This window comes from Sander lucioperca, chromosome 9 (assembly GCF_008315115.2).
Source record: "Sander lucioperca isolate FBNREF2018 chromosome 9, SLUC_FBN_1.2, whole genome shotgun sequence".
NCBI classification, from domain to species: domain Eukaryota; kingdom Metazoa; phylum Chordata; class Actinopteri; order Perciformes; family Percidae; genus Sander; species Sander lucioperca.
In genome coordinates, this window is record NC_050181.1 from 6,691,924 (window position 1) to 6,718,079 (window position 26,156).

The window sequence follows — 26,156 nt, forward strand, 5'->3', positions numbered from 1 at the left end:
CCTGATAATGTCATGTATGGGATATGGCGATCCAGTTCTTTGAGTTTTTGTCATACCAAGTCTGGCAGAGGCATGTCCACTGTTTGAGTTTCGTACCTGGATGCAATGATGGAAATCATTGGTAACCTGGTTGTTTTTATAACACTCCCTGCCCCACTCTGTTTGATGGAGCCAGTGATTTGGAGCCCACCCAAGACTTGAAAAACGTGAAGTGCAAGTCACCTTAGCCAGACCTGTTGTATGTCTCACTGACTCTGTGACGCACCTCATGCACACTGTAGTATGTGTTGATCATTAGGTGTCATCGCACAGAACAAAGCATCTGAAGTATTTATGAGGTTGTTGCTGAGGAATCTCAGCTATGCTACCAGAGAGGGAATGCAGTAAGATGGTCTCATTGTTTGGCTATCGGGACACATTAAGCCAGGATGGCATCAGTGCTGTTATTGTTTCCCTGCAGAAGTTAGGAGTTGGAGATTGAAGAGTTGCACAGAATCAATATATTTGGCACTGACATATCAGCTATCAGCCACATGTCAGTACTGTTTTATATAAAATTGTAACAACACAACATTAATAAACTTTCTCAAACAATATAATCAAAATGTGCACAGGCCTAAAAAGCATGTCGATCTATTGGTCCAGGAAAAACAAGATATTGGAAGATGTCACCTTGGGTTCTTCAAAGTTCTGATTAGCATTTTCTCACAAATTCTCACACACAATTGTTTGATATGATTAATATTTGATTAATTGAAAAATATTTACAGCAGATTAATCAATGATGAAAACAATTGTTAGTTGCAGCCCTAGTAAACATGTGACATAAAGGTCAGCGTTTGGAGGTTTCCCTGCCGTCCAAACACTACAGAAGCTCACTTCACTTTCTGTGCTTCAAAGTGGTAATCTAAAACATCAGCTGACAGAGTGATTCTTTGTTTATCCTTTTAAACCTGAAAACGTCCAAATACCAAATTAAACCCTACACTCTCAATGGGCTTTCTCTGTAGCTGGGTCTCAGCTCATCTACTTTCAGTATAGTGTCCTTTTTGAGTCCATTCATTCCCATTTGCCTGTCTGTTGTCGGTCAGCGCCAGCAGCAGCAGACTGGTGTCAGCCTGTAGCAGTCCCAGCCTGTCACTGGCTCGTCTTCATTTTGCTCACATTCAGTGATGAAGATAGTACAGTGATAGTAGATGGACTGGAAATAAATATGGTAGGGCCGAAGCTAACAGTTCTTCTTATTATAAATGAATCACCTGAATGTCAGAAAACAGTGAAAATGTGTTCATCCCAGTTTCCCACAGCCCCAAGTGACGACGTCTTTATGGGTTGTTTTTTTCCCTGCTCAATAGTCCCTAACCCTGCTCTTTTTAGTAGGGATGCACTGATTGGGAAATTCTGGGCCGATACAATGTTTAAAATAGGACTGTCAAACGATTACTTTTTTTTAATCACGATTAATTGCTGAATTTCTATAGTTAATCACGATTAATCACATGTTTTTAAGTACATATTAACAATGGGAAGCAATTCTTACCAGTGTATCTTGACTGGGAATCAAATGAATGCAAAGACTTAATACTTAATGTACTTAACTTAAGTATATATATATATATATATATATATATATATATATATATATATATAAAATCTCACTTTGTTAGTAAATTAATCAGTGTAATGTAAATAAACCACGTGTGCATGGCAACCTTACGTCATGCCAGTGTTGTGTCCAGTCAGTGGCTTCTTCTCCAAATCAACAGTAGCAGCATATGCTAGCTGACTGTTGTCTGAGTCCGACCGCAAAAAGAACAACGCACAAACATCGGCCACTGCCTTTGGTGAATGGCCTCTTTCTGTGTTCAGCAGTCATCTTACGTTAGTCCTTTTTTGGCAATATGGTCGCACAAACTTTTTGTCAGCGTATTACTAAAGAAAATGCTGAGCTGTGTAGCAGGTCTTCTATAAAACAAAATAAAACATTTCTGTTTGTCACTGCCAGTGAGTTATGTCAGGTCAGAATTTTTTTTTTGCATAGTTGCAGTTTCAACACCGACTATCACAAGGCTTCTTATGTGCTAGACCAACTTTGGGATTCCTGTGTACGACATGTTGTTTGGCAGGAAACTGGGATTACACTGGCTTGACGGAGCAGTTCAGATATTTTACTCTTGTGAAAGGAGTTCAAAGACTCTTTTTCAAAGACTCTGCCATCTGCATCATTGCTTCAAGGTCTAGCTTTGTTTAAAATATGGGAAGCGTTGCTTGTCTTGCCCTTTACGTTTTCTCTGAAAGCCCCTCAAGCACTGAACTGCATACACCCCTCACCCACCTATCCACTGACACATCTTCACTAACGAGTCTGAGTATCACAGAGTCTCAGCTGCTGCTAACGTGTATGTGATGTATTGTCTGTTCCGGCGTTTACACATCTTGCACATTGTGTGTAATACAGTTCAAGTGTTTGCATACACGTGTTGGCCTGTCGTTTTGAGTGACCGTGTCTCAGGCTCAGCAGGAGTGCGTTTGGTTGGTGCTCTTGTGCTGCGAAGAGCAAGGCTCTCTCCTATTCAGCACAGCAGGAGGGCCGTGTTGCCTAGAGACCACAGCATCCTGCCGTCTATGTTTCGTTCACCCTAACCTCAGTGGCTGTTTTGGAAACTTCAGCATGTGTGTTTCTGTATTTGCTTCAGTGTGTTGTTGTTTATGTTACCTCAAACATTAGTGTGTATCAGTGCATGAGCATGTGGCTTGTGTGAAGGTGTTGCGTGGCAGCGATGACAAAGAGATGGATGGTCCTAGGTCTTCATGAAAGCCCAGAGAGGCACCCAGACCCTTCTTCCTGCTTGAGTGCTCACCAGTGACGAATGGCTTCATGCTGGGCAGATGGGGCGGCAGAGTCCGAGTCACGGCAGTGCAGAGCCAGGGGCACAGGCCAGCATTCTCCTCCTCCTTTTAATTTCGCTCTACTGTAGGACGGCACACAGCAGAGGAATGCCAGGTCTGTGTGGAATGCTGCTTCCTCCCAGTTATTCACCAGTGATGAACTCCCAGTCTTTCACTGCAAAATCCTTCTGCATTAGTCACTCTGAGAATCGCACATCTTGGTTTCCTTCGTCTAACACAGGTCCTCTCTTTTTGAATATCATTTTTTACGTTATTTTTTAGATGAATCTATTGGATGTTGTGTTATTGATGGTTAAAATGCAGTATTGTCTAATGCATTTTCCAAATCAAAGGAAGTCATTAAACAGCTGCCTACTCGTCAGCCCAGTTGTGGAAATGGTATCACTTTCACTTTAGTTAAAGTGACTATATGTAACTTTTTAGTGTTTCTGAAGCTCTGTCATTTTTCATATAATTATCTTAAATGACCTGTAATAGCAAACGAGACTAACAGTGACAAGAATGCTATTGTTACATTTTTATTTAATTTTTATTGTTGCTCGGGTCCGATTAATCCCACAAAGTCACAAAATGATTTACGGCAGGTAGACGGCGCTACGGTAACACATTCTGACAGGTCACAGATTTCGGCTGAACACCGGGAAAGCCTGTGTTAGCGTATCCAGCCAGGAAGGTAACAGGAGATTTCTTTATAGGCCAGGCCTAATTGTATTTTAATGTTATTTTAGAAGTTATCTGCTGTAGCTATGGCTGATACTGGAGCAGGGCCATCACAGAAAAGAAGGAAATTAAACGAAGAGCAACTAAAAGCTAAAAGGGGAAGTGAAAGAGGACGGGCGAAAACGCGAGTCAACTTCAGTCGGGCTTTCAACAGATGGAGACAATTACGGGATTGTAATGATTGAAAAACGTCCCTGAATTGGCCCTCAGGTATGTAATATGTCTATTTTATTCAAAAATAACTTACTTACTTAAATACAATGCGCAATGTGGTTGTACGTCAGTAGCCGACATTAAATTGCGCCCCCCTTCCGTTTAGCGTATGGTTTTTATTCCTTTTAGTCCGTGTTTGTGTTAGCCTACTACTGTCTTTTCTCTTGTCCCCCTATACTTGTGTAAAGCGTCTGTGGGTTTCATGAAATGCGCTATTTAAATCTAAGTTATTATGACGTTGGTTGCTACAACAAACTCTTAATGCTTTGGCTCGTGGCAAAGTGACAGTGATAACGTTGTTACCCGTTTTAGCTCACGATACATCCAGGCTAAATTACCGTATGCAACACTTGAAATGCAACGATGCATCTGTAACGTATTCTTTTATTGTAAATTAACGGTTTTCTGTCTGAGCAACATATAACGCGACTATATGACCTCTCAGTAACACTAACTCAGTAATCTACAGTGGGCAATACAGCACCGTAAAGAAAAGATCTTTACGACAGCAGGTGTGGTAAAAACACTACCGCTTTTTGTCCAATGCGGCCGCTAGAATCAACACAAACTGAAAGTTACATATAGCCGCTTTAAGTTCATTACTTATTGGACCTGGAACAAAGAATTATTTGTTTGGGATGTAAATGGCAGTAAACCGTGAAAAATGCTCATCACAGGCTTTCACAAAGTCCAAGATGACATTTTCAAATTGCCTGTTGTGTCCGAGCAACAATTCAAAACCCAAATGTATTCAGTTAAATATCATAGAAGAAAAAACAGCAAAATACACCTGAGAAGCGGGAACCAGATCATTCGTGGCATTGTTTCTTTAAATGACCTAAAATCATCAAATGATGATTGAAAAAATTAAAAATTATATAAAACACAGAAAACCATCAAATTATGGCTGCATCTAACGATTCATTTTATTATTAGTTAATCTACAAATTATTTTCTTGATGAGCTGCTTTGTTTGTAACCTTTCATAAAATATTTTCACTTTACAGTTATATGACAACTGTCAAAGGACAAAGAACAACATCAAATCTTCACATTTAATCAGCTGGAACCAATGAATGTTTGGCATATTTTGCTTGGAAAATGACCTAAACGATTAATCAATCAATCAATTTATCAATATAATTGCAGATGAATTTTTCTGTCAATCGCCTAATCGATTTATAGACAAATTATTTCAACTTTACAGTAAATCTTCACATTCGAGCAGCAAATATTTGCCATTTTTGCTTGATTAAACAACTTAAATGTTTAATCGATGATAAAAAAAAAAAGTAAAGGTAATTTTCTGTTGATCGACTAATTGTTTCAGCTCTACTTTACTAGCCTGGTCCTACCAGACTCTCGTACATTTCATTTGTACCGCCATTGCAGAACTACAACTCAAACTCGCGCACGTCACGACCTCAACGTCATCGTTCTCAGCCACTCCCTCTGTTCGCTGATTGGACCACCAAATATTTGGTTGGAGAAAACCCAAGAATATACCGAAAACCCAGACGGAGTACTGAAGGAAAATGAAAATTGAGCGGAAGTACGTAGGAGGGCGGAGCCAGGCTACTACTTTACAGAAATAAAAAAAAAAAAAAAAAAAATTAAAAACCTGGGTGAAAGTATTTTGCATTCCTGTTTCAAATTTATTTTAATCACTTTGTAGTCTACACCTTTTCTGTAACTGCTGTAGCCATTAGCTGAGCACAGAGGATGTTGTTTGAGGCACCTGACATGGCTAAACTTTAACTACAGTGTAGACTCAAAGCGTTTAATGAAAACCTTAATACACACTTTGAATCGTCTACAGTCACAGTGTGGGAACCTTTTTAGTGTACTGTTTGTGTGTTCATACACTGTCTATCTTCTGATGTTATCAGGGCTTTAGGAGGAAGTACACAAGCAATGATTAACACCAGCAGGATGGAGGAAGAGGGTGAGAAAAGAGAGGGAGGAGGCATCAGTCTGAGCCTTACGTCAGTTTATCCTTGCTCAGAATGCTTTATTCATTCTTCATGTGTGATTTTCAGTCAAGATAGTTTAATACATGCTGTGCGGAAGCTGCACTCTTCAGATGCTTAACATGAATGTGAAACTGAAATATCAGCCTATAAATCACAGTCTGGTGTTATTTGTGTGTATTTGCTGCTGGCAGGGACTGACCCTACAGTGACCTTACACTCTATGCTGTCCTTGGACTTGTACAGTACATGTCCTTGAAAGTGCGCGTAGTTTGCTCCATGTGTTGGGATTTTATCATCCAGCTGTAAAGCTCTCAATTTGATGAAAAACTGGGTTCATCTTTGACGATGGCAGTAAAAGGAGTAAGAGGTCCTTGTCCTTGCGGGTCACTCCCCGGCTGGTGAAGCGGCTAATACACATTATCCCCTCTTTACTTCCCTTTTTTACTCTTTACCATGCTTATCCGCATGTTTTTGCCCATTCTGTAACCCCACTCATCCCACACATAAGCTCAGACCCCATGTCGCCTGGAGACCTATAAAAGCGAATGGGTGTACCATCTCCATCCGCCATCTTTGGGTTGTAAACATCACTGAGGCTGGCCAGAGGGCTGGGAGCAGGTGACATCAATTCTAACACTGCCATGAAACGATGAGGGACAGATGATCCCACCTACAGGGATAGATGCTGTCGTTGACCCACCACTGCGCTCTTTCGCTCACGTCTCACCATAATGTTTGAGTGTATGTGTGAACTGAAGAGGCAGAGAGTGTTTTACTTTTTGATTAAGAGCAGTAGTCCAAGTGTTTTGACTGCTTTCCAGGAAGTGATGGAATTCAGTGGTGGAGAGTAACGAAAGCGGTCACAATACAACTACAACCACCATCTCCTGTGATTCTTTCTGCTTTAGTGTGGGACTCTCTCACTCACTTTTTTTTTAAGAATATTTTTTGGGGCTTTTCTGCCTTTTAATTGACAGGAGGGGAGAGAGAGGGGGAAGACATGCAGGAAATCCTCACAGGTCGGACTCGAACCCTGGACCACTGCGTCGAGGCATAAACCTCTATGTATATGTGCGCCTGCTCTACCCACTGAGCCAACCCGGCCACACTCACTCACCTTTTTTTGTTTTTCTCCCTCTTGTTTTTGCTGTCTTTCTCACACCCACAATTATGCTGTACAGATGAATGCACACATACATGTGACAGACTGCGAGACTGTGACTCACACACAGCAGCGTTTGAGGGGAAAGGATGCTTTCTCACCTCTTTTCTCTCCACCAAAAGTCTGGTGTTCTCCAGCTTTTCTTCGAGTGTTCAGAGAGGGAGTGTTTGAACATAATGTCTGAAGTTAACGAACAGTGGATTAATCAATTAGTTAGGCTATCAAACAAAAATTGTGTGTATGTACTGTATGTATGTATTTGTATGTATTTTTATTGAAATTCTTGGTATCAGTAGGGTTGCATGATCTGACTTTTTCTTTCTCTGTGCCGATTCTTATGCCTCAGCTTTGGTTTTGGTATCTGTTGATATTGAGTACCGATTTGATAACACTGCTGCCATTTTTACAAATTCTTTGAACCTCCTTTATGTAACCTGCAACAGGGTAGCAGTAGCCTTGTTGACTCGAAGGAACATAACTAATATACAACACGATGCCATGCATTGGATTGGTGCATCCAGAGTAATCGTGAAAGTTGGATAAATACTACTTTAGTATTGAAATATTTATTATTTATGTCTTCTCTGCAGGGACATCATGATCACTCATTTTGAGCCGTCCATCTCATACGAGGGTCTGTACGGGGAGGTTAAGGACATGTGCTCCATGGACAACGACCAACTCTTCACCATGAAGTGGATCGACGAGGAAGGTACACTCCCCCCCCCTCTGATCTCGCCTCTCCATCCTTTTACTGCTGCTTCTTACCTGTGCTTCAAGAAGAGAAACCAGCCAAAATTCACCCTACAGGAGAAATCTGTGACATCAACATTTAACAGATATAGAGGCCGCTGGCTAAATTTGGCAGAATTTGGCGGTGCCATGTGTTATTATGAACACATGCATAAGGACCCTCCCTTTTACTTGTCACTTGACTTTAACACTCTTTTAATGTCAGTCAACAGGGTACAGCCCCCCCCCCTCCCCCCACACCCAATTCCTTGTTGTCAGGCAGCAAAAATAGTGTCATAAAAAAGATGCTCTGCTCAGGATAAGGTCAAACTCATTACACTCCAATCAGCTCCTATTGGTCACCACCCACACACAATCACTGAGTCATTAGCCTGCCTGAAAGAGAATAACTGCTTGATTGTCGAAATGAAGAACTCTAGCTGTCTCTCCTCCATTGAATCGACATGCACACAGCTACGCAACTTCGTGAACTGAAGTCATTATCACGATAATTAGAGAATGTACCTGTACTTAAATAATACTTTTGTAACCCTGGTTTAAAGCTACCAAATACCAACAACAGGTCTGTGTTTTTTTGTGATCTACTATAAAAAGTGTTGTTATAAAATGATTAGTTCTAATTAATGTAAACATAAACAACAACTACTAATGAACATTTAAACCGTATGTGCCACATGGAGACTAGTAGTAACAGTCAAAGATTAAAAGTAGAGCCTGCCAATCAGAGCTGAAACAATTAATCGATTAGTCAGTTGACATACCATTAATCGGCAGCTATATCAATTAATTGTTTTATAAATTTTCTTCTAGCAAAAATGCCAAACATTGCCAAACACAGAACTAGCTCCAGCGTCTTTTGCTGCTTTGTTTTTGGTCTTATGTGATCGTAATAAGTGATCTTTGGGCTTTGTACTGTTAATCAGATAAAACAAGCAATTTGAAGATGTGCCACCTTCAAACTGCTGTCCACATTTGGCTTCATGAAGTTGTGACAGGTATAATTCACAGTTCTGACATTTTCTATACCAAAACATATAATTGAGAAAATAATCGACAGATTAATCACTAATGTAAACTATTGCTAATGAAGAAAAATAGGGAGTGCTGCACTGGGTCAAGAAAGATGGTGTTGGTGATGTTGAAGTAAACAAATCAGGTGCTCTTCAAGGATCAGGCAAGTAGTTGAGTTAGAATAAAACAAAAACAAGGACTGTCTAGCTTATCAGATTTCTAACTGAAAACAATGTATAAAATATTATGTGCTAAAAGAATGCAAAACTACAAGCACCTAATGCGAAGCACAGAAAGCGCTTGGATTGTTAGCTATTCTGATTTAAAAAAAAAAAACGGTTTAAAACAAGATAAATACTTGAGACGTATATCTGTGTGGCAGCAGTGCTGAGGATGAAAAGAATGTTTTTTTCTTTTACCTAGAGCATCGTGTCCCTGTACCCAGGGCTGCAAGTTTTTAATTTTCAATTAATCTGTCGATTACCGTATGTTGTATTATGAAAGTCTAAGGCGACGTCTTCAAATGTCTTGTTTTGTCCGACCAACAGCCCAAAAAAAAGATATTTAGTTTATAGCCCTCCTTTCCCTTTTTTAAAACATTGTATTGTACATATTTGTTATAGGGTCTTTTTTTATACTTGTTATAGTAATATATCTATTCTGTATTTATGTTCTTGACTGTAGCAGTACTTAGCTTTCTTGTTTACTCCCTTTTTAATATGTTTATTGTTTATTGTATGCACCTAATACACCAAGGCAAATTCCTTTCATGTGAAAACTTTCTTGGTGATAAATCTGATTCTGATGTATGAAGAAGGGTTGTGCATGTGGAGTGATATGGAACATTTGATTGACAGGCTCTGTGTGTGTATAAGCATGTAACCTGGGGGGTAGAGGAGACGGGGGCTGTGTGGTTTTATGTACAGTTTTAATCAAATCAAAAGTGAGGGGTCAAGAGTACAGTGGATGCCAGCAAGATGGCAGAGGAGAAACGGAAATCCTGATCGCCGTCCTGCACCTGTTTTCTCACAGTAACCTGTTTTTTTTTTGTTTTTTTTTTTTTATATATAAACGTGGTGAGTGAACTCTTGTCTCCCCTCTGCTGTCAGGTGACCCCTGCACCGTGTCGTCTCAGCTGGAGTTGGAAGAAGCTCTGCGTCTCTACGAAGTCAACAAAGACTCGGAGCTCATTATCCATGGTAAGCCTTACTGCTTTTCACACAAGCTGTATTAATAACATAACACAAACAGTTTCAAGATTTAACATTTTCACAGGATGTTCTCGAAAGGAAGCCTGTTATCTTTGACTCTCTGCTCTATAACTGGTCCACTCACCTCTCTGTTGAGCCTTTTATGGCCGGTCAAGTTTGGCAGCATTAATGTATTTTCCATTTCTGGTCATCGAGCTACAGTACACCAGACCTCAGGCCAACACAGATCATCCAGGCAGATTTGGCAAGAACAAAACTTGATTGTTAAGGCATTAACGGCCTGCCACTGCTAGTAATTAGTCTCTACTGCTAATGTTAGAAGTAATCATGTAAAATGGTTACATGTACTTTAAAAAACATCTAATTATAAAGTCAAATACATTGAATCTTCACATTGTTTTAGATAAATGTTGATATATTCCTTGGGCATGGTGAAACCTACAGAATTCCTTTTTTATTTTTTATTTTGTACTTAAAAGTACAGTAGTAATACATTAACGTTATACCATGGATAAAAGGGTTATTCACATATATAAATTATTCTTAGACTTGTCATATATATGTCTGCGTTACTCCAGTGTTCACAGACATTACTAATGTAAACAGATCTATAACAGTACCTAAACAGAACCAGAAAATAATAATAAATTACATTATTTTTTGATGTAATCTAGTGTTTGTGTATTTAATTTTAAAGTAATCAATGTGTGAGTGTTGGCAGGCTCTAGACTTAAGTTATACATTGACATAGAGAGAAACATGCAATATCTTAATCTTGAAAACGCCTAACACACTTTATTAATAAATTAAGCAATGGGTACCTGGGGCATGTACCACGAAGCAAGTCCAATTGAGCCTGGCTCTTTTTGGGTCACCTAGCTTCTCTGAGCCTAACTTGATGTGAAGTGAAGGTGGTTATCAACTGGTGCTTTGTGATCTGTTTCCATCTATGGGTGCCTTCACGTGAAAGAGGGGGAGGTGTTCATTACAAGCGACATCATCACAATCATGAGGAAACTAAGATACCTGCAGGAAAAATTCAGTTTTAGCTACAGCATAAGCAACCAGGTGAAATATATACAATATCATCACATAATTATAATAGATTAAGAAGCTGTAGGAACACTAGAAATTGTTTTCTAACATCAAATGTAAGGCTATAAATAAGTATGGGAATTTTAATAGATGTCTTTAGTGTAGAGTGGTCATTTTTTTCTTTTTTGTCTGATGAATAAACTATTGTAAATATGTGGTGCACATAAAGTAACAAAATAATGTAAAACTGTTTCTGCTGCCAAAGCAGAGAGGAGAAGAAAAGTAAAGTTAATGCCTTATAGGGTATATATGACTTACAGCTAGGTGAGATTAATTGTACTGTTAATCAGATAAAACAAGCAATTTGAAGATGTGCCACCTTCAAACTGCTGTCCACATTTGGCTTCATGAAGTTGTGACAGGTATAATTCACAGTTCTGACATTTTCTATACCAAAACATATAATTGAGAAAATAATCGACAGATTAATCACTAATGTAAACTATTGCTAATTAAGAAAAATAGGGAGTGCTGCACTGGGTCAAGAAAGATGATGTTTTTGTGTACATGTTGAATTTATAATCATGGGAGCTATTTAATGGTGTGTGGATAGTTTTTTTCTCATAAAAGGGCAAGGGGGTATAGTTTTTATTTCCATTTATCATCACAAAGTCACCATGTGTCGTTCTGAGCTGCAGCGATGAAATAAGAGTGTAAAAGTATTGACACTGTCAGGAATCCTGTCAGAAATGAAAGAGTGAGCAATTAAAATGCAGCTATAAAAAGTATTTAGAGGCGTAAACTGTCCTTCTATTTGTTAGAAGCTGTTCATTGCTTGTCACTTTATTGTAAACGTAAAGTTAAATCTGCTCCAGAGCAGGATAGTCATGCATGTTTGTGCGTTAAGCCCAATGGTAGCTGGCGAACCCACATCTCGCTATGTGGTACAGACCCCAGGTCATTCTGGAAATAAATAATATGTAGGAAAGTTGTCCAACAATAATGCAAAAATATGCTTATGCTGCTTGCTTTTAAGTTCTCTCTCTTTTTTTTTTAATTGTCTCTGTGCATTTACATGTCTGATGTAATCTGGACACAGACAGCTAGATACTGTACACAACGAATTGGCATCAAAACATACGGTTAATGCCGCACTGACCTGTGAAAATGACTTCTGCTGTTTGACGTCTGTCTATGGGCCCTTGGGCTACTTCACATCCACGCTAAGCTTAGCCTTCTTGACAAATAGTTGAACAACTCCATGAGTCTAGAGGTCAGGGCTGATTCAGACACTGGGTGGGAGAGGGGGGATTGTGCATGTGGAGTGATATGGAACATTTGATTGACAGGCTCTGTATGTATAAGCATGTAACCTGGGGGGTAGAGGAGACGGGGGGCTGTGTGGTTTTATGTACAGTTTTAATCAAATCAGAAGTGAGGGGTCAAGAGTACAGCGGATGCCAGCAAGACGGCAGAGGAGAAACGGAAAAGGGAGGATGTGACGCTGCTGCGGGGGGTCGTCAGGTCTGCTCGTTATCGAGCCTGTCAGCTGTAGTCCACGCCTGCCTCTGACTCACTGCCCTCAGTCTAGCTTGATCTCTCTCTTGCACATGCACACACACACACACACACACACACACACACACACACACACACACACGTCTTTTCCTACTTCACTGTATGTTGCGCACACACACAAACACGCTTTGCGTGCACGATATATCGTTTCAGCGTCGACATTGCAATGCGCAGGATGCAAACGTCTAACAAACAAAAAGGCAAAGGAAAAAAGTTTTTTAGTGTGTGTAGAGTGATAAATAAGAGTGATAAATAAAAATAATACAAGATAAGAACAAGACAAAAATACAAATGAAATGTCTATTTACACTATATACAGCTTTCACTTCTGTCCATGTCCATGATGGATAATTGCAATTGCACAGGATAATAATATCTACATACATTGTGTTCATGATTCAATTCTTTACTAGAGCACAACATTTTTTACAAAAGCATAAAGTTACTCATAGATTTAGCTTCTTAATTTTGCTCTCAAAGTGCACCAGATGAATGCATTTAACTTTTAAAATGTAGCTTACTTTCAAAATGTCCCTGGAACCCCCTAGAGGGTGGAAATTGCTTATGGCATTTTTTATCTTGCAATGTATATTGCAGAAAAAAATATATTGTTATGACATGTTTTAGATATCCTGCAGCCCTAATACAAACAACTTGAGTTAATTTCATTGTGAACAGCTCGAAGGCAACAGTTTTGCTACAAGTTGTCTTAAGTGCTGTCATGAGAGGAAGTGAAATGTACTCAGCATCATACAAACACCCTCACATGAATGCTATCAGACTTGCCTCCTTTAGATGAAATAGACATTCTAAATGTAACTGTTTTTTTGTTTTTTGTTATGCTTCCCAGTGTTCCCATGTATACCAGAGAAACCTGGCATGCCATGTCCGGGAGAAGACAGTGAGTCAAACCTTTTCCTTCTTTAGTTTTACCTAATTTGTCAGCAGGGGTCCCAAAAAAAAGCTTGGGACACTTAAGTGAATTCTTTTACCCAGGATAATTTTAAAATGGCAAGGGTTCAGACTTATGGTTGAGACTTATGGGCTCAAATAAGGATCAATAAGACTTTTGAGTTTGTAAAACAATACTACTTTTAAAGCATGTAGTTGTGTATAACCCTTTGTAAACCTATAACCTTTTTTTTAACATCTGACTACAGATGTTAAAAAAACTGTAAGAAACTCAAACTTCTCACAATGTATGTGACGCTGAAGTAGTATACATTTTGGAAAATAGGGCCAAAATTTGTGCTTGGAACTTAAATATGTGCATGTTAAACTATAGTATCACATAGAGAAGAACTTAGAGTTTTTTGACGGGCTTCAAAATTGTGATATACTTTAAATCCACAATTTTACCAACTCAAAATCGTATTGATCTCAGGTTCAGCCCCTACAAAGTTCATGTATATTCCATTCAAATCTATGCCATGTACAAATGCACACACAGGTGAAGCAGGACTCAGCCCTCCTTTTGCTCTTTTCACAGAGTCTATATATCGGCGTGGAGCCCGGCGCTGGAGAAAGCTCTACTATGCCAGTGGTCACGCCTTTCAGGCCAAGCGCTTTAACAGGGTGAGACATGATGCTGAACTTCACATATTTTACATTATCACTGTTGAATTATTCTACTGGGGGAGATAGCTGCTGTGTTACATGCAAAACCTAAACACAATGCACATTTCAAAGCTTAGTTATTGTAGGTGTAATTAAAGGACAATGAGACATCCACTGCCCTGAAGTAACTTGTCTTTGTATTGATTCATGAAGTAAGAGGAATGATTGTGACACAGAACAATGTAGACCAGCAGGGCTTCATGTTTCAGAAGCCATCGCAGCCTCTGTAGCATCGCCTGGAATATAATCTGTGCTTGTTTGTGATGGTTTTTCTCCGTCTGCCCTCCTGAGCAGCGAGCCCACTGTGCCATCTGTACAGACCGGATCTGGGGTCTGGGAAGACAAGGCTACAAATGCATCAACTGCAAACTGCTGGTGCACAAGAAGTGCCATAAACTGGTCACAGTGGAGTGTGGCAGACCGATGATCCAGGTGATGGCTATGATGAACATCACACTCAATAGCTTCATGGCGTAAAGTGGATAGTTACCGTGACTCATACATATAAGATTGTATTTTGTTTTTCAATGCTAATTATGCTTAGTGACGAATCGAATGTTGTTTTCTAGGAACCAATCATGCCCGGCCAACCATCGAGTCAATTAGACCAAACTGAACAGCCAGGTAACACACACACACACACACACACACACACACACACACACACACACACACACACACACACACACACCTATCTTTTATTTTCGTTATTGTCAACAAATCCCATTAAGAGACCAAAACCAACAGTGTGTTAGCCCGTCTCCCTATATTCTATGGCTTTCCCAGCTCGTGTGTGGCTCCCAAGCCGCTTCATTTGTTTGGAAGACTCATTTAACTAACTGTTTTTTCTACTGTACCCCTTAATCTACCCATGTTTCCTGTCTATCTCCACACTTTCAGCAAATAAGTAAAGGCAAAAAGAGTATTTTTCAGCAAATGTTAACTCAAACAGTAATAAATAAAATGTTTTTTTGGGGATTATTTTCACTCATGTATTTACGGCAGCAGGACGTAAAAATAAAAACTACTGTGCCCATCGTGTGTTCATCGTAATAAAGGAGCATGCCACCCTTTTGTAACAGTGTGGCTCATTGATGTTTTTTGAATGATTTGTGGACAACAATGGCGCTCTGTGACGCAGAGGTATATAAGACATAGCAGGCTTTGGATGGACAGACAAGACTTGTTAGTACGATAAATTCATTGTTGGTTTCCTTTTTTCATGGGATTTATTGACTTTAAGAGAATTATAGAATATCACCAGACTTATCCTTAAATTAAAATTAAACTAACCTCCTGAGATTGTTGCGATTAGCATAGCAGCGACCACCCAGACGACAAGTGCATTTGGGGTTTACGTACAGCACCAGACTTAAGTCCAGTCAGGTGGTGGAGAGGCTGACTGGAATGAGAGGGCTTAGGATCGTTGTTGCTGTTGTTAGTGAGGCAGTCTAAACTCCTTCCACCATAGATACTTACAGGCCACCTGGGAAGTTGTGGTGTGCAATCATGGAAACATTGGGATGCAGATATATTTGTTTAAGCCTGTTTTTAAATGCATCTATGTTGATTAGTATGACTTATATGGTCACAAATGCAAAATAAAGTTACATTCTACTTATTATTTTAAATACTCTGTATTTGTTGTGTTGTTAAACAAAGATGGATGGATACAAAAGGGTATTTTCTTTTCTAACCAAGCAGAGAGAAATGACTGCAGGGCTGTGAACAAAGCGTGTGACTGTCTATCACCTCCTTTCTCTCCTCCTTCTCATCTTTTTTTTTTTCCTCTTCTGCCTCCCCCTCGCCTTCTGTCTGTCTGTCACTTTCTCCTCTCTCTCAGGCCCTCAGAATAAAGACTCAAGAGAAAGCTTGACTTACGATGGAGAAGAGAAAGAGGTGAGAGAGAAAATCTTTTCAAACACTGTTGATGTGTGACTCATAATCTGTCAATCTGTCATGTTGTCTAGATGGATATATGTGTGTGTATATTTAGAGTGAGAAATCAGCGCTGTTTGTGTGAGAGGGTGAGCAAGAATAAAATCACCTGTAATTGGAAGCAGGTTTTTTTCTGCTTATTTTGCCGTTGTGTACATTTGAATGATGCTTCTTCCACCTGCTGTGCTAGTGTGATATAGAGCGCATTCAGACATAGGCACCCTCACAGTGCTGTGGGTATTGATTTCCTTTGGTGGAGCTAATAAAGTACCTTTTATCACAGCTCTTAACACCCAAGGCTGATTAATGGCTTGGGATGTAGTTTGGGGTTTGGACACAGATAGACACAGATAGACGGAGATACAAATTACCTTATCTACTACATCACTACAGAACAGATTACAGGAGAGAAGAGAGAGAAAGATAGGTGAAGAAATGGTGAAGGTTCAGAGAAGTAATGGACTAATACAGCGAGCGCCTAATCTGATGGAGGCTGTGTGATATATAATACAGACAAGAAGGTCATTACTAAGATTAAAAAAAGTGGTGCAGTTAAAACTTCATTTACAAACCCCCTCCAAGGAAATCACGCTCGTGCATAAACCAAATCACCAGCACCATTAAAAGTTCATTGAAAACTATGTTGAGAAATGCTGATGTTCTGAAATGTTGCATGTCAAATTTTTTGCAGAGTTGACTTTGTGTTTATCACATTATGTTGTTTGTATGCCGTAATTTCATGCTTACCCTCTCACTCTGTGTGCCCCCCCCCCCCCAGGCGCGGAGCAGTAGAGACACAGGAAAATCGCCTTCCAGCCTGGGCCTGGCAGACTTTGATCTGCTGAGGGTGATCGGCCGAGGCAGCTACGCCAAGGTGCTATTGGTGCAGCTGAAGAAGACGGAGCGCATCTATGCCATGAAGGTGGTGAAGAAGGAGCTGGTCAATGACGATGAGGTAAACAACGCTGATGTGTGACACACCACCAAAGTCAAAATGTTGGCAAATGTCAGAATGAGAATTGTAGGCCAGCCTTTGCATGGACTCTGACACACAGAGTTGGTGGGTTTTGATTCAAGTGATTGTGGAGAGGAATAGGGATGGGTTTCGATAGCCGGTTCCATTTTGGATCCGGTTCACGTGGCCAACGAATACCTTATTGAATCTCTCATTCCCAATCTCTCTTAGATATTCTCTTTTGCCTCTTTCTCACACTACAGGCATCTGCAAAGAGAAAAAAAATGGTGAGGTATACAAACGTGCTAACTCAGTGACACAGTTGTTAACAAGACTGACTTACTGAACATGGCGGGAAGCCCTAAACCATTACTTAAACAATGGATGTGTCATGACTCAACTGTTCCAAAGTGTGAATACACTTCACCGAAGTCAACGAAACAACTGTGAAATGCAATATTTGTGGGAGGGTACTCACAAGTTCCGTGCTTAATGTTTTCTCTTGCCGCAAAAAGAAAAATAAGTCAGGACGGGGTTTATTAAATGTCACAGAGCAGTGACAAAATATGTGTGCTGAAGGAGTAAACTAAAAACAGCACTTTTTTTTTACAGAGGATGTATTCATTCCCAACCAAACAAACTACCCAAAAATATTTGATAAGGGATTCAAAAGGATTCTGATTAAATAACCGGATTTGGAACTGGATTCAGATTCAATACTGCTATCGAACCCCATCAGCTATTTTTTTTTTTTTTTTTTTTTTTTTTACGACCCTACTGTGAATGAGACATTTTACATGTTTTCTCTATACATGAAGGTGTGTTAAAAAGTGAATTTAGCATTAATTGGCTCAAGATCAGAGACAAAAATCCGCCTGGTGGTCTTCTCCAGTGCTGAGGTTTGAACACATTTGTGACAATAACATACAAAATTATCATTTGAACTGTTTTCAATGCTGCCAGTTTTGGTGAATGAAAAAAGGACCTTATGAGGGCATTTCCCCAGCTGCAACTAACATTTTTTTTCATTATTGAGTAGTTAATTGATTATTTTCTCAGTAGTTTACTATGTCACCTACCATATTGCACATATTGCAGTATTGCACATACAACCATATATACTGCTATTTAACCAACATTGTACTGTTTCGGGTCACTTTATCTCGTTTTTAATCGCTTGTGTTTGTAAATATTTTGTTTTAATTTTTATTTGCTTCAATTCACTATTACTTATTTACTTTTACAATGTACTTGTACTTTCATGTTGCACACTGTTGAAGAGCTGCTAAACAGATTTTCATTGTTCTAAGCACAATCACAATAAAGATGTATTCTATTGTTAGAAAATAGTGCAAAAAAGGCTAGCTCAGTTTTAATTCAGTGATATAAAATAGAGAAAAAAAATAGAAAAGCAGCAAATCCTCACATTGGAGAGCCTGGTTTCGGAGAATCATTGGTATTTTGTCTTTAAAAACAACACTAAATGATTAATCAATTATGAAAATATTTGATAATGTTGATCAGCTTGTCAATTAATCAACTAATCATTTCACTTTTAGACATTTGATATAATCTTACTCATTTGCTAATAGTGAAACAAGTGACTTAATACATTACAACTTGTAATTTAGTTAGACCAGCCACTTACAAAGGAAAAATTTACAATATCTTAAAAGCGTAACTGTCCCTTTTTAAGTCTGTCCAGTGTGACAATAACACAACACCTCCATCTATTGAGATGTGAGAAGGTTAGTTAATAGTGAAGTAAGTCTTCTGTCACTGCCGTGTATAATTAATGCAATTGGCACAATCAATGGAGCTGTTATTCACAGCAAAATGGACATTTGTCTCATGTGATTGACCGTCCGCCTTGTGTATCTTGTCTGAAACACTTTGAGTTAAGTTGACAGACCTCTTCCGAGCCATCATTCTTTCTAAGACCGTGTAGATAAACCATTGTGTCATCAGAAATTGATCTCGCCGAACACATGTAGCAGCACAACCAGAGGCAATGGGAGTAGTTAGCCTTGATTAGATGCACTTAGCTTGATTGACATAACTGACAAGTGCCTTTCGATCAATGGTGGTGTTCTGCTGTCCCTATCCTGTCAGCGTGAGCAGCATCCGTGTCCAGACTCACCATCTAGCCATTGATAGAGACCTGCCTTTGCTTCTACTGGCATAGCCCTTTATCCTGTCGCTGCCCACCCTGGTCTCTATCTATACAGTGTGCTCAATCAAGTGCTGTGCTTATTCAGCTTTTATAAGAATGATCTCTGATTTACACCCGGGTGTTTCTTTGTGCTATTCTTTTCCAGGACATTGACTGGGTCCAAACAGAAAAGCATGTTTTCGAGCAGGCCTCCAATCATCCCTTCCTGGTCGGCCTCCACTCCTGTTTTCAGACAGAAAGCAGGTGAGAGCATTTTTCCTGTTTTTGTGACAGTTTATTCTGCAGTCTGCAAGAATTTGGAAGAATAAACAGATTTTGATGTCTTTTTAAATAATTGAAAATGTATACATTTTCAACTAGCTATGTGTCATCACAGTGTGTGCAGATGAACAGTCACACTTTGAGCGCTTACTACAAAAGCGCTATATACCGTATTGGTCCGAATATAAGACAGGGTTTTTTTCCTAGAAAAAAGTCTGAAAAAGTGGGGTGGTCTTATATCGGGGTCTAGACTTTCAGCTGTTGAAGTCACAGAACGTAAGGGATGTCACCTGTTTCAACAGCCAATAGAGAAGTCAGCTATAAACTATAGAAATGAAATGATCCATAATCCATTTTATTTTAATGTTACAAGCAGCTGATCGAAAAAGCAGAGTTTTAGACGGAGCCGCAACGAGCGCCCGAACGCACGTAACATTATATGGTGGAGAGAGATGGAGAGAGACTGAAGAGAGGGAGAGCCAGCAGCGTTAGAACAAAGCTGTGACTCACAGAAATAAAACACATTTTCGCCGATTCATCACTAGAAGTGTAACTGTAGCAAGCATCTCACTATCACTAACGTTATCCACAGTCATACATAGACGAAACAAATGATATATCCAGCTACAAAAAGCCCTGAAGTCGGAAGCAGAATGGAAGTACAACAAGGCGTTGTTATGAAGATGTTACACCGTCTAAAAATGCAAACAGCCAGAGAAAATCTTACCGTGGTCCTCAAAGCAGCCGCTTCCAAGAGACTGACAACAGAGTGTGTGATTACGTGACAGAAAAACTGAATGATGGGATGCCCATTACCAGAGCAGTCATTCAGCTGAAGGCCTGAAATATTTATCATTTAATTTAAATGTGACACTTTCATCTAAAAAGATATTGAAAATATAATTTTATTTAAGATAAAATATTTAAGTTAAAAACAACAGCCTACCTTGTTGTATTCAATGTGTTTTTATTAGAATTATTTTCAAATAAAATTATTTTCTTTATGAAAACAATATTTGGCTTTAATAAATGTCTCCAAAAATGAGTCTTGTCTGTCGGTGCATCACAAAAGAATACAGATGAGTTTTTCAAAATGACATCTAAGAGTGTTTCCTCACCTACTGCTGCTGGGGTTAAGGTCTGTTTAAGTTCAAGGTAAATGGAACACTTTGTTAAGGTCGGGAAAGAGTGTTGTCATGGGACGATCCCCATCATGGTTAAAGCGTCTGAAAACTTCTTTTGACAACTTTCAAATCTTAGGCATTTCTTTGTAATATTAAATATTAATGACAAATATTCAAGTATTCAACTCTATAACATTTGCTTCTTTTTACAGACTTTTCTTTGTTATTGAATATGTGAACGGTGGAGATCTCATGTTCCACATGCAGAGACAAAGGAAACTCCCCGAAGAACACGCCAGGTAGAGTCACACATTGAATAAGATTGATTGATTAGATAGTCTTTTTGTAGTTATATGTGATTTTGAATACACCATAATCTCTTTCTCAGATTCTACTCGGCAGAGATCAGTCTGGCGCTCAACTACCTCCACGAGCGGGGAATCATCTACAGAGATCTGAAGCTGGACAACGTGCTGCTGGACTCTGAGGGACACATCAAGCTTACAGACTACGGCATGTGCAAGGTGTGGATTGCAGTTTGCTGTGTATGAGAAAATTGAGGCTCTAATGATACCACATGCACTTTGGATAAAAGCACCTGCAAAGCTGCATAAGTGTCGGTTTACAGCCCTCTGCTAATGATCTTTTTGTTTTTGCAGGAGGGCTTGAGACCCGGCGATACAACAAGCACTTTCTGTGGTACCCCCAATTACATTGCCCCCGAAATACTAAGAGGAGAGGATTACGGTGAGAATTACAACACACAAGCACTTACTAAAAATGCTATCCTTTTCTTTGCTATGATACAATATAGGAGGCATTACACAGTAATATCTGGGATGCTGCTCTCAGTCATGATTATGGATGCTACAGTGGTGCCAACTACTTGAAAAGAATTCTTCAAATTAGTATACATATAAAAAACAAGACATTTGCAAAATAAGATGAAACGTACATCGATCTTTGGCACTACAGCAGAAACATGAGAAACGAGCTAAAAATGGGCCAATTAACAAAAAAGCAATAAAATAACAACTACAAAATAGGCAACTACGATGTGGGTAAGGATGAGTAACATGTATGAATCAGAAAAGTGTTAACAGCCATTAAGAACAAAGTTTAGGTGTAGTCTTCATCATTACTGAGTGCTGGATGTAATGCTATCTATAAATACAATAGAAAATAGAAAAAAAGATCTCCCTGGTTACCAAAAGAGGTATCCTAGCAATAAGATCCACTGTTGAAGGATCATACCTGGTGTTTTTGCATGTTATCAGTAAAATAGTAGAATAGAACAAAGCCATTGTTAATGATATTAGTAACATTATTAACATAAAAGTAACCCTGCAATGACGTGTTAAAATGTCTGCTGTGAAAAAAAGGCCTTTAGAAAATTATAACAGTCAGGGTGAACAGTAAATTGTACCAGCATCAAAATTGCGTTATATGCACGTACTGCACTGTTGGACGCACTGCGATAATTAGACCCACCACTCTACCTTATATAATCTATTTTAATGCTTAATAAAAAATGGTAAACTAGCCAAGTTTCCTTCTTATATGAAGACAAACGGTTTAGTTTATCTGATAAATAACATATAATTGGCCTAATTTAATTCCACATGTGCTACTGGTTTTGCATAGTTCCTGCTTGCACAGCCAGCAACCAAATACAATTACTGTGTGAAGTGTGCAACTACAATATAAAAGGGGCAAAACAAGCGTCCGTACAAGAGGCTTCTTTACTTTCTTAAAGGTCAGGGAGTATACAATAAACGAACAAAAAAGGAATTATTTGGGGAAACTTTCTACATGTGGTATTGGGAATGGGTTCCAATAGCTAAGTGTTAGCAATAGGGTCTCGGGTCAGTTAGTTCCGACGCTGAGAGAATCTCTTATCAAACCTTTTATCTCGCCTTGCTGTTTTTTTTTTTAAACATTTCATATACTGTGATGCTCAACTTATTTTCAGGTCGTGAACATTTAATTAGGCTGCCACTAAATATTATACTGTTTCTGTTTCTGCCTCTGCTGAAAAAAGATCATTAGACTTTTGAGTTGTAGTTATTTTAGCCTTAAGTTATTAGGTTATCCTAATAATAGGGCAGGGCGATATGGAGAAAATCAAATATCACGATATTTTTGACCAAATACCTCGATATCGATACCGCAACGATATTGTAGTGTTGACTATTGGTGCTTTCACAAAATATTTACACAATGAGAGTTTTGATAAATAATCATCAGTAATTAGGATATAATGACTAAGTGGGTAAAGGCAAATAATAGAACAGTTAGAACAGTCTGGGAAGTTCAGAAAATGACATCACTTTACTGTAATGCAGCCTTTAAAACCAGGGAAAGACAACACTGATGCCATATTACGATATCCAAAATCTAAGAGATATCTAGTAAGTGGAGTCAATCTGGATTTTAATTTGATCAAATGCTATCAAACCCCATCCGTTTGTGCCATTTTGAAGTATTTTGATCTTAAAAATAGATGATGTTGAGCAAAAACGTGATATTTCTATCTTGAATACACTGCCTATAGCTTGTAAATTAATGTAACAGTTTTAATATATCACTGTATATTTCGATATACTGTAGTTAAGCCCTAATGGCTTGCTCTAATAAAACGTAAAGCAGTAAAGTATGAGATTTGTTGTCAAGGGCTGAAAGCATTCAAATACACTGGTATGATGCTTTCATGGTGGGTGTGGTTGCTATAGTAACTCTAAAATAAAGGTATGCTTTGTGCAAATAAAAGAGAAAATTAGTTGATGAGAATTGTGCTTTAACATGCACAATCATTGCTATAAAAGTACAATTTTGTTTCTCTATAATGAGATTAAATGGCAGTTTTGGACACAACTGTCATTCTTTTGTTTCCTCCTTGTAATAAATATGATTTGTAACATCAATGTTTGTGTGTCTTCAGGATTTAGTGTGGACTGGTGGGCGCTGGGCGTGCTGATGTTCGAGATGATGGCGGGCCGGTCGCCCTTTGACATCGTCGGGAGCTCTGACAACCCAGACCAGAACACAGAAGACTACCTCTTCCAAGGTAACACACACACACACACACACACACACACACACACACACACTCTGCTAAAGTTTATAACCAACAAAGGAAACATGCAACACCTTTTGTATTGACAACTTTCCAAAGGCTATTTCTTTTTGCCCCCAACGTCTCTGCCTAGGCAGCGCGGCAATGGTTATGTTTAGGGTTAAGATTAGGGTTAGCTGCCTGGAAGGCGCCGTTGGAGGCCAAAAACACCATCGAGCCTATTTCTCCCAGTACCAGGCATATGCCATCTGTTACAGGGAAATGTGTGAAAATGCATGTCGTTATTTCATTGTAAATATTGTTTCAAAATGTGTCCGTGTTTTATTATAACTGCTGAAAGACTGTTGGATTTATGGGAATTAAAAATGTTACTGACAACTGACAGTTGTATCAAAAGCCATTGACGCTTTATTGAAAGGCTTCTGTATATATGTTCAACATGAGTTTACCCGACAGGATTGAGCTCATAACTGCAGCATTGTCAGTGCCATCTTCTGTCATTTTAGCCTCAAGGGAGCATCTGTCTCACCCCCTCACCCTTTTTCCTCTCACCTACTGCAGTAATATTGGAAAAACAGATCCGAATCCCCCGCTCTTTGTCAGTCAAAGCTGCCAGCGTTCTCAAGGGATTCCTCAACAAGGTAAGAAGGGGTCAGACAGGACTGGATCAATCTAAAAACAGTGTTGGCTCCTGCTGGGCCCTGAGAATGACATTATTATGGCCTTAGTAGGAGTCAACTGTCATATCTCACTGTCTTGCATTCTTCTTTTTTCCACCCCATCCTCAATGTGGCTCTCGCACCTTTTCACCTATCCATAATACATTTTTTTTTCTACTTTTCCCCTCATCAAAATCCACTCCTCTTTTCTACCTTTCTTGCAAATTCAAATCCCCCCCCCTCTCTGCCTTTCTTGCCCGTCATCTGACTTTTTGTCCGTCTCCTCCAACATCATCTCATACTGTCTCTCACCCTTTAATTCACCCTCACTCCCACAGGATCCCAAGGAGCGTCTAGGCTGCCACCCTCAGACAGGCTTTGCCGACATCATGGGCCATCCATTCTTTCGAAACGTCGACTGGGACCTTGTGAGTCACTCACTCTTTTCACATACTATTCTCTCCATGTTTCTTTCTCTACTACTTATCTTGAGTTGCCTTTTTTGTCGACTTAAGCACGGTTTTAATCATAATTTCAAAAGAAGGAAGTCAGTCAATCTTTGCAATCAATCCATATATCGATTGCAAAGAGAAGGAAAAACCGAAAGCTGCTACTAGACGTGGAAGGTCAAATCTAAATGCATGTTGTCACTCTCTCTCTCTCCTGCCCTGCAGGCGTAGAAACTCTGTGGAGGCTGAGGGTTATTCGCTATGGCATGAGAATCATGTCCTTGTGGTAAAGCAGGCAGATAGACATTTAGAGGACTGAAAAACAAATGGGGCATAGGACTGACAACAGCAGATAGGCTGACAGACTGACCACGGTGGGAAGCCAGAGATAGAAAGGAAATGAGTGGAGACGGATCACTGACTGACAGAGGCTCAAAGACAGAAGAGCGGAAATGTTGGGTTACAGATTACAGAGTACATTTCCTTTTTATTTGTCTGACCGAGAAATCATTTAATCCATCAGATTGTGAAACAACTATTCATTGTCATTAGGAAGGCATTCATGAATCTAATTCCATTTTCTTTGTTAAGGAATTGTTTTATTTTAACTTCTTTGTGAACTACTGAACTAATCTGAGAGGTTGCTATTACTTTCTCTAAACCTGGTTTGTAGTCTTGGTCATTGAGAATTGCATTTGTTTGAGTACTTCCTTAAATCTTTCTGTGACTGGTGTTTGTGTAATTTGTGTTTTATTGTTTATTCTTTAAAACTACAGTATGTGAGTGTAATTAAGAATGTGGAGCAGGGTGTTGAAAATGAACATCTGAGGGCCTTTATTAACAACAAAAACACAATATTGAATTTACAATTGTATGATACAAATCCACACATTGAGAAGCTGAAAATATTTGAAATTTGTGCTTGATAAATGACTAAACAATTTATCAATTATCAAAATAGTTGGAACTAAAAAAAAAAGAAGAAGAAAATCTATTGCCAGTTGCACACAGGTACAGAGGCTTGCAAAAGTATTCATACCCCTTGAACTTTTCCACATTTTGTCACGTTAAAACCACAAACTTAAATGTTTTTTATTGGGATTTTATGTGATAGACCGACACAAAGTGGCGCATAATTGTGAAGTGGAAGGAAAATGATACATGGTTTTCAAATATTTTTACAAATAAAAAAACTTAAAAGTGTGGCATGCAAAAGTATTCATCCCCCCTGAGTCAGTACTTTGTAGAACCACCTTTCGCTGCAATTACAGCACATTGAGTTGACATTTCTAAAAAAACAATATCGACTGCTTGTCAAATCAAAGGAAGATCATCTTA

General features: G+C 39.1%; 1 protein-coding gene across 1 annotated transcript in view; it reads left to right on the forward strand.

Moving 5' to 3' along the window:
• Positions 1–26,156, forward strand: part of prkci (protein kinase C, iota) — a 34,452-nt gene that overhangs the window by 1,232 nt on the left and 7,064 nt on the right. The window contains exons 2-16 of the mRNA XM_031293930.2: positions 7,569–7,690; positions 9,852–9,941; positions 13,417–13,467; positions 14,056–14,141; positions 14,478–14,615; positions 14,753–14,807; positions 16,027–16,082; positions 16,900–17,076; positions 19,395–19,492; positions 20,847–20,933; positions 21,023–21,158; positions 21,294–21,381; positions 23,576–23,701; positions 24,272–24,351; positions 24,708–24,797. Coding sequence (XP_031149790.1) covers positions 7,569–7,690; positions 9,852–9,941; positions 13,417–13,467; positions 14,056–14,141; positions 14,478–14,615; positions 14,753–14,807; positions 16,027–16,082; positions 16,900–17,076; positions 19,395–19,492; positions 20,847–20,933; positions 21,023–21,158; positions 21,294–21,381; positions 23,576–23,701; positions 24,272–24,351; positions 24,708–24,797 — 1,480 coding nt within the window. The remainder of the gene's footprint in view (positions 1–7,568; positions 7,691–9,851; positions 9,942–13,416; positions 13,468–14,055; positions 14,142–14,477; positions 14,616–14,752; positions 14,808–16,026; positions 16,083–16,899; positions 17,077–19,394; positions 19,493–20,846; positions 20,934–21,022; positions 21,159–21,293; positions 21,382–23,575; positions 23,702–24,271; positions 24,352–24,707; positions 24,798–26,156) is intronic.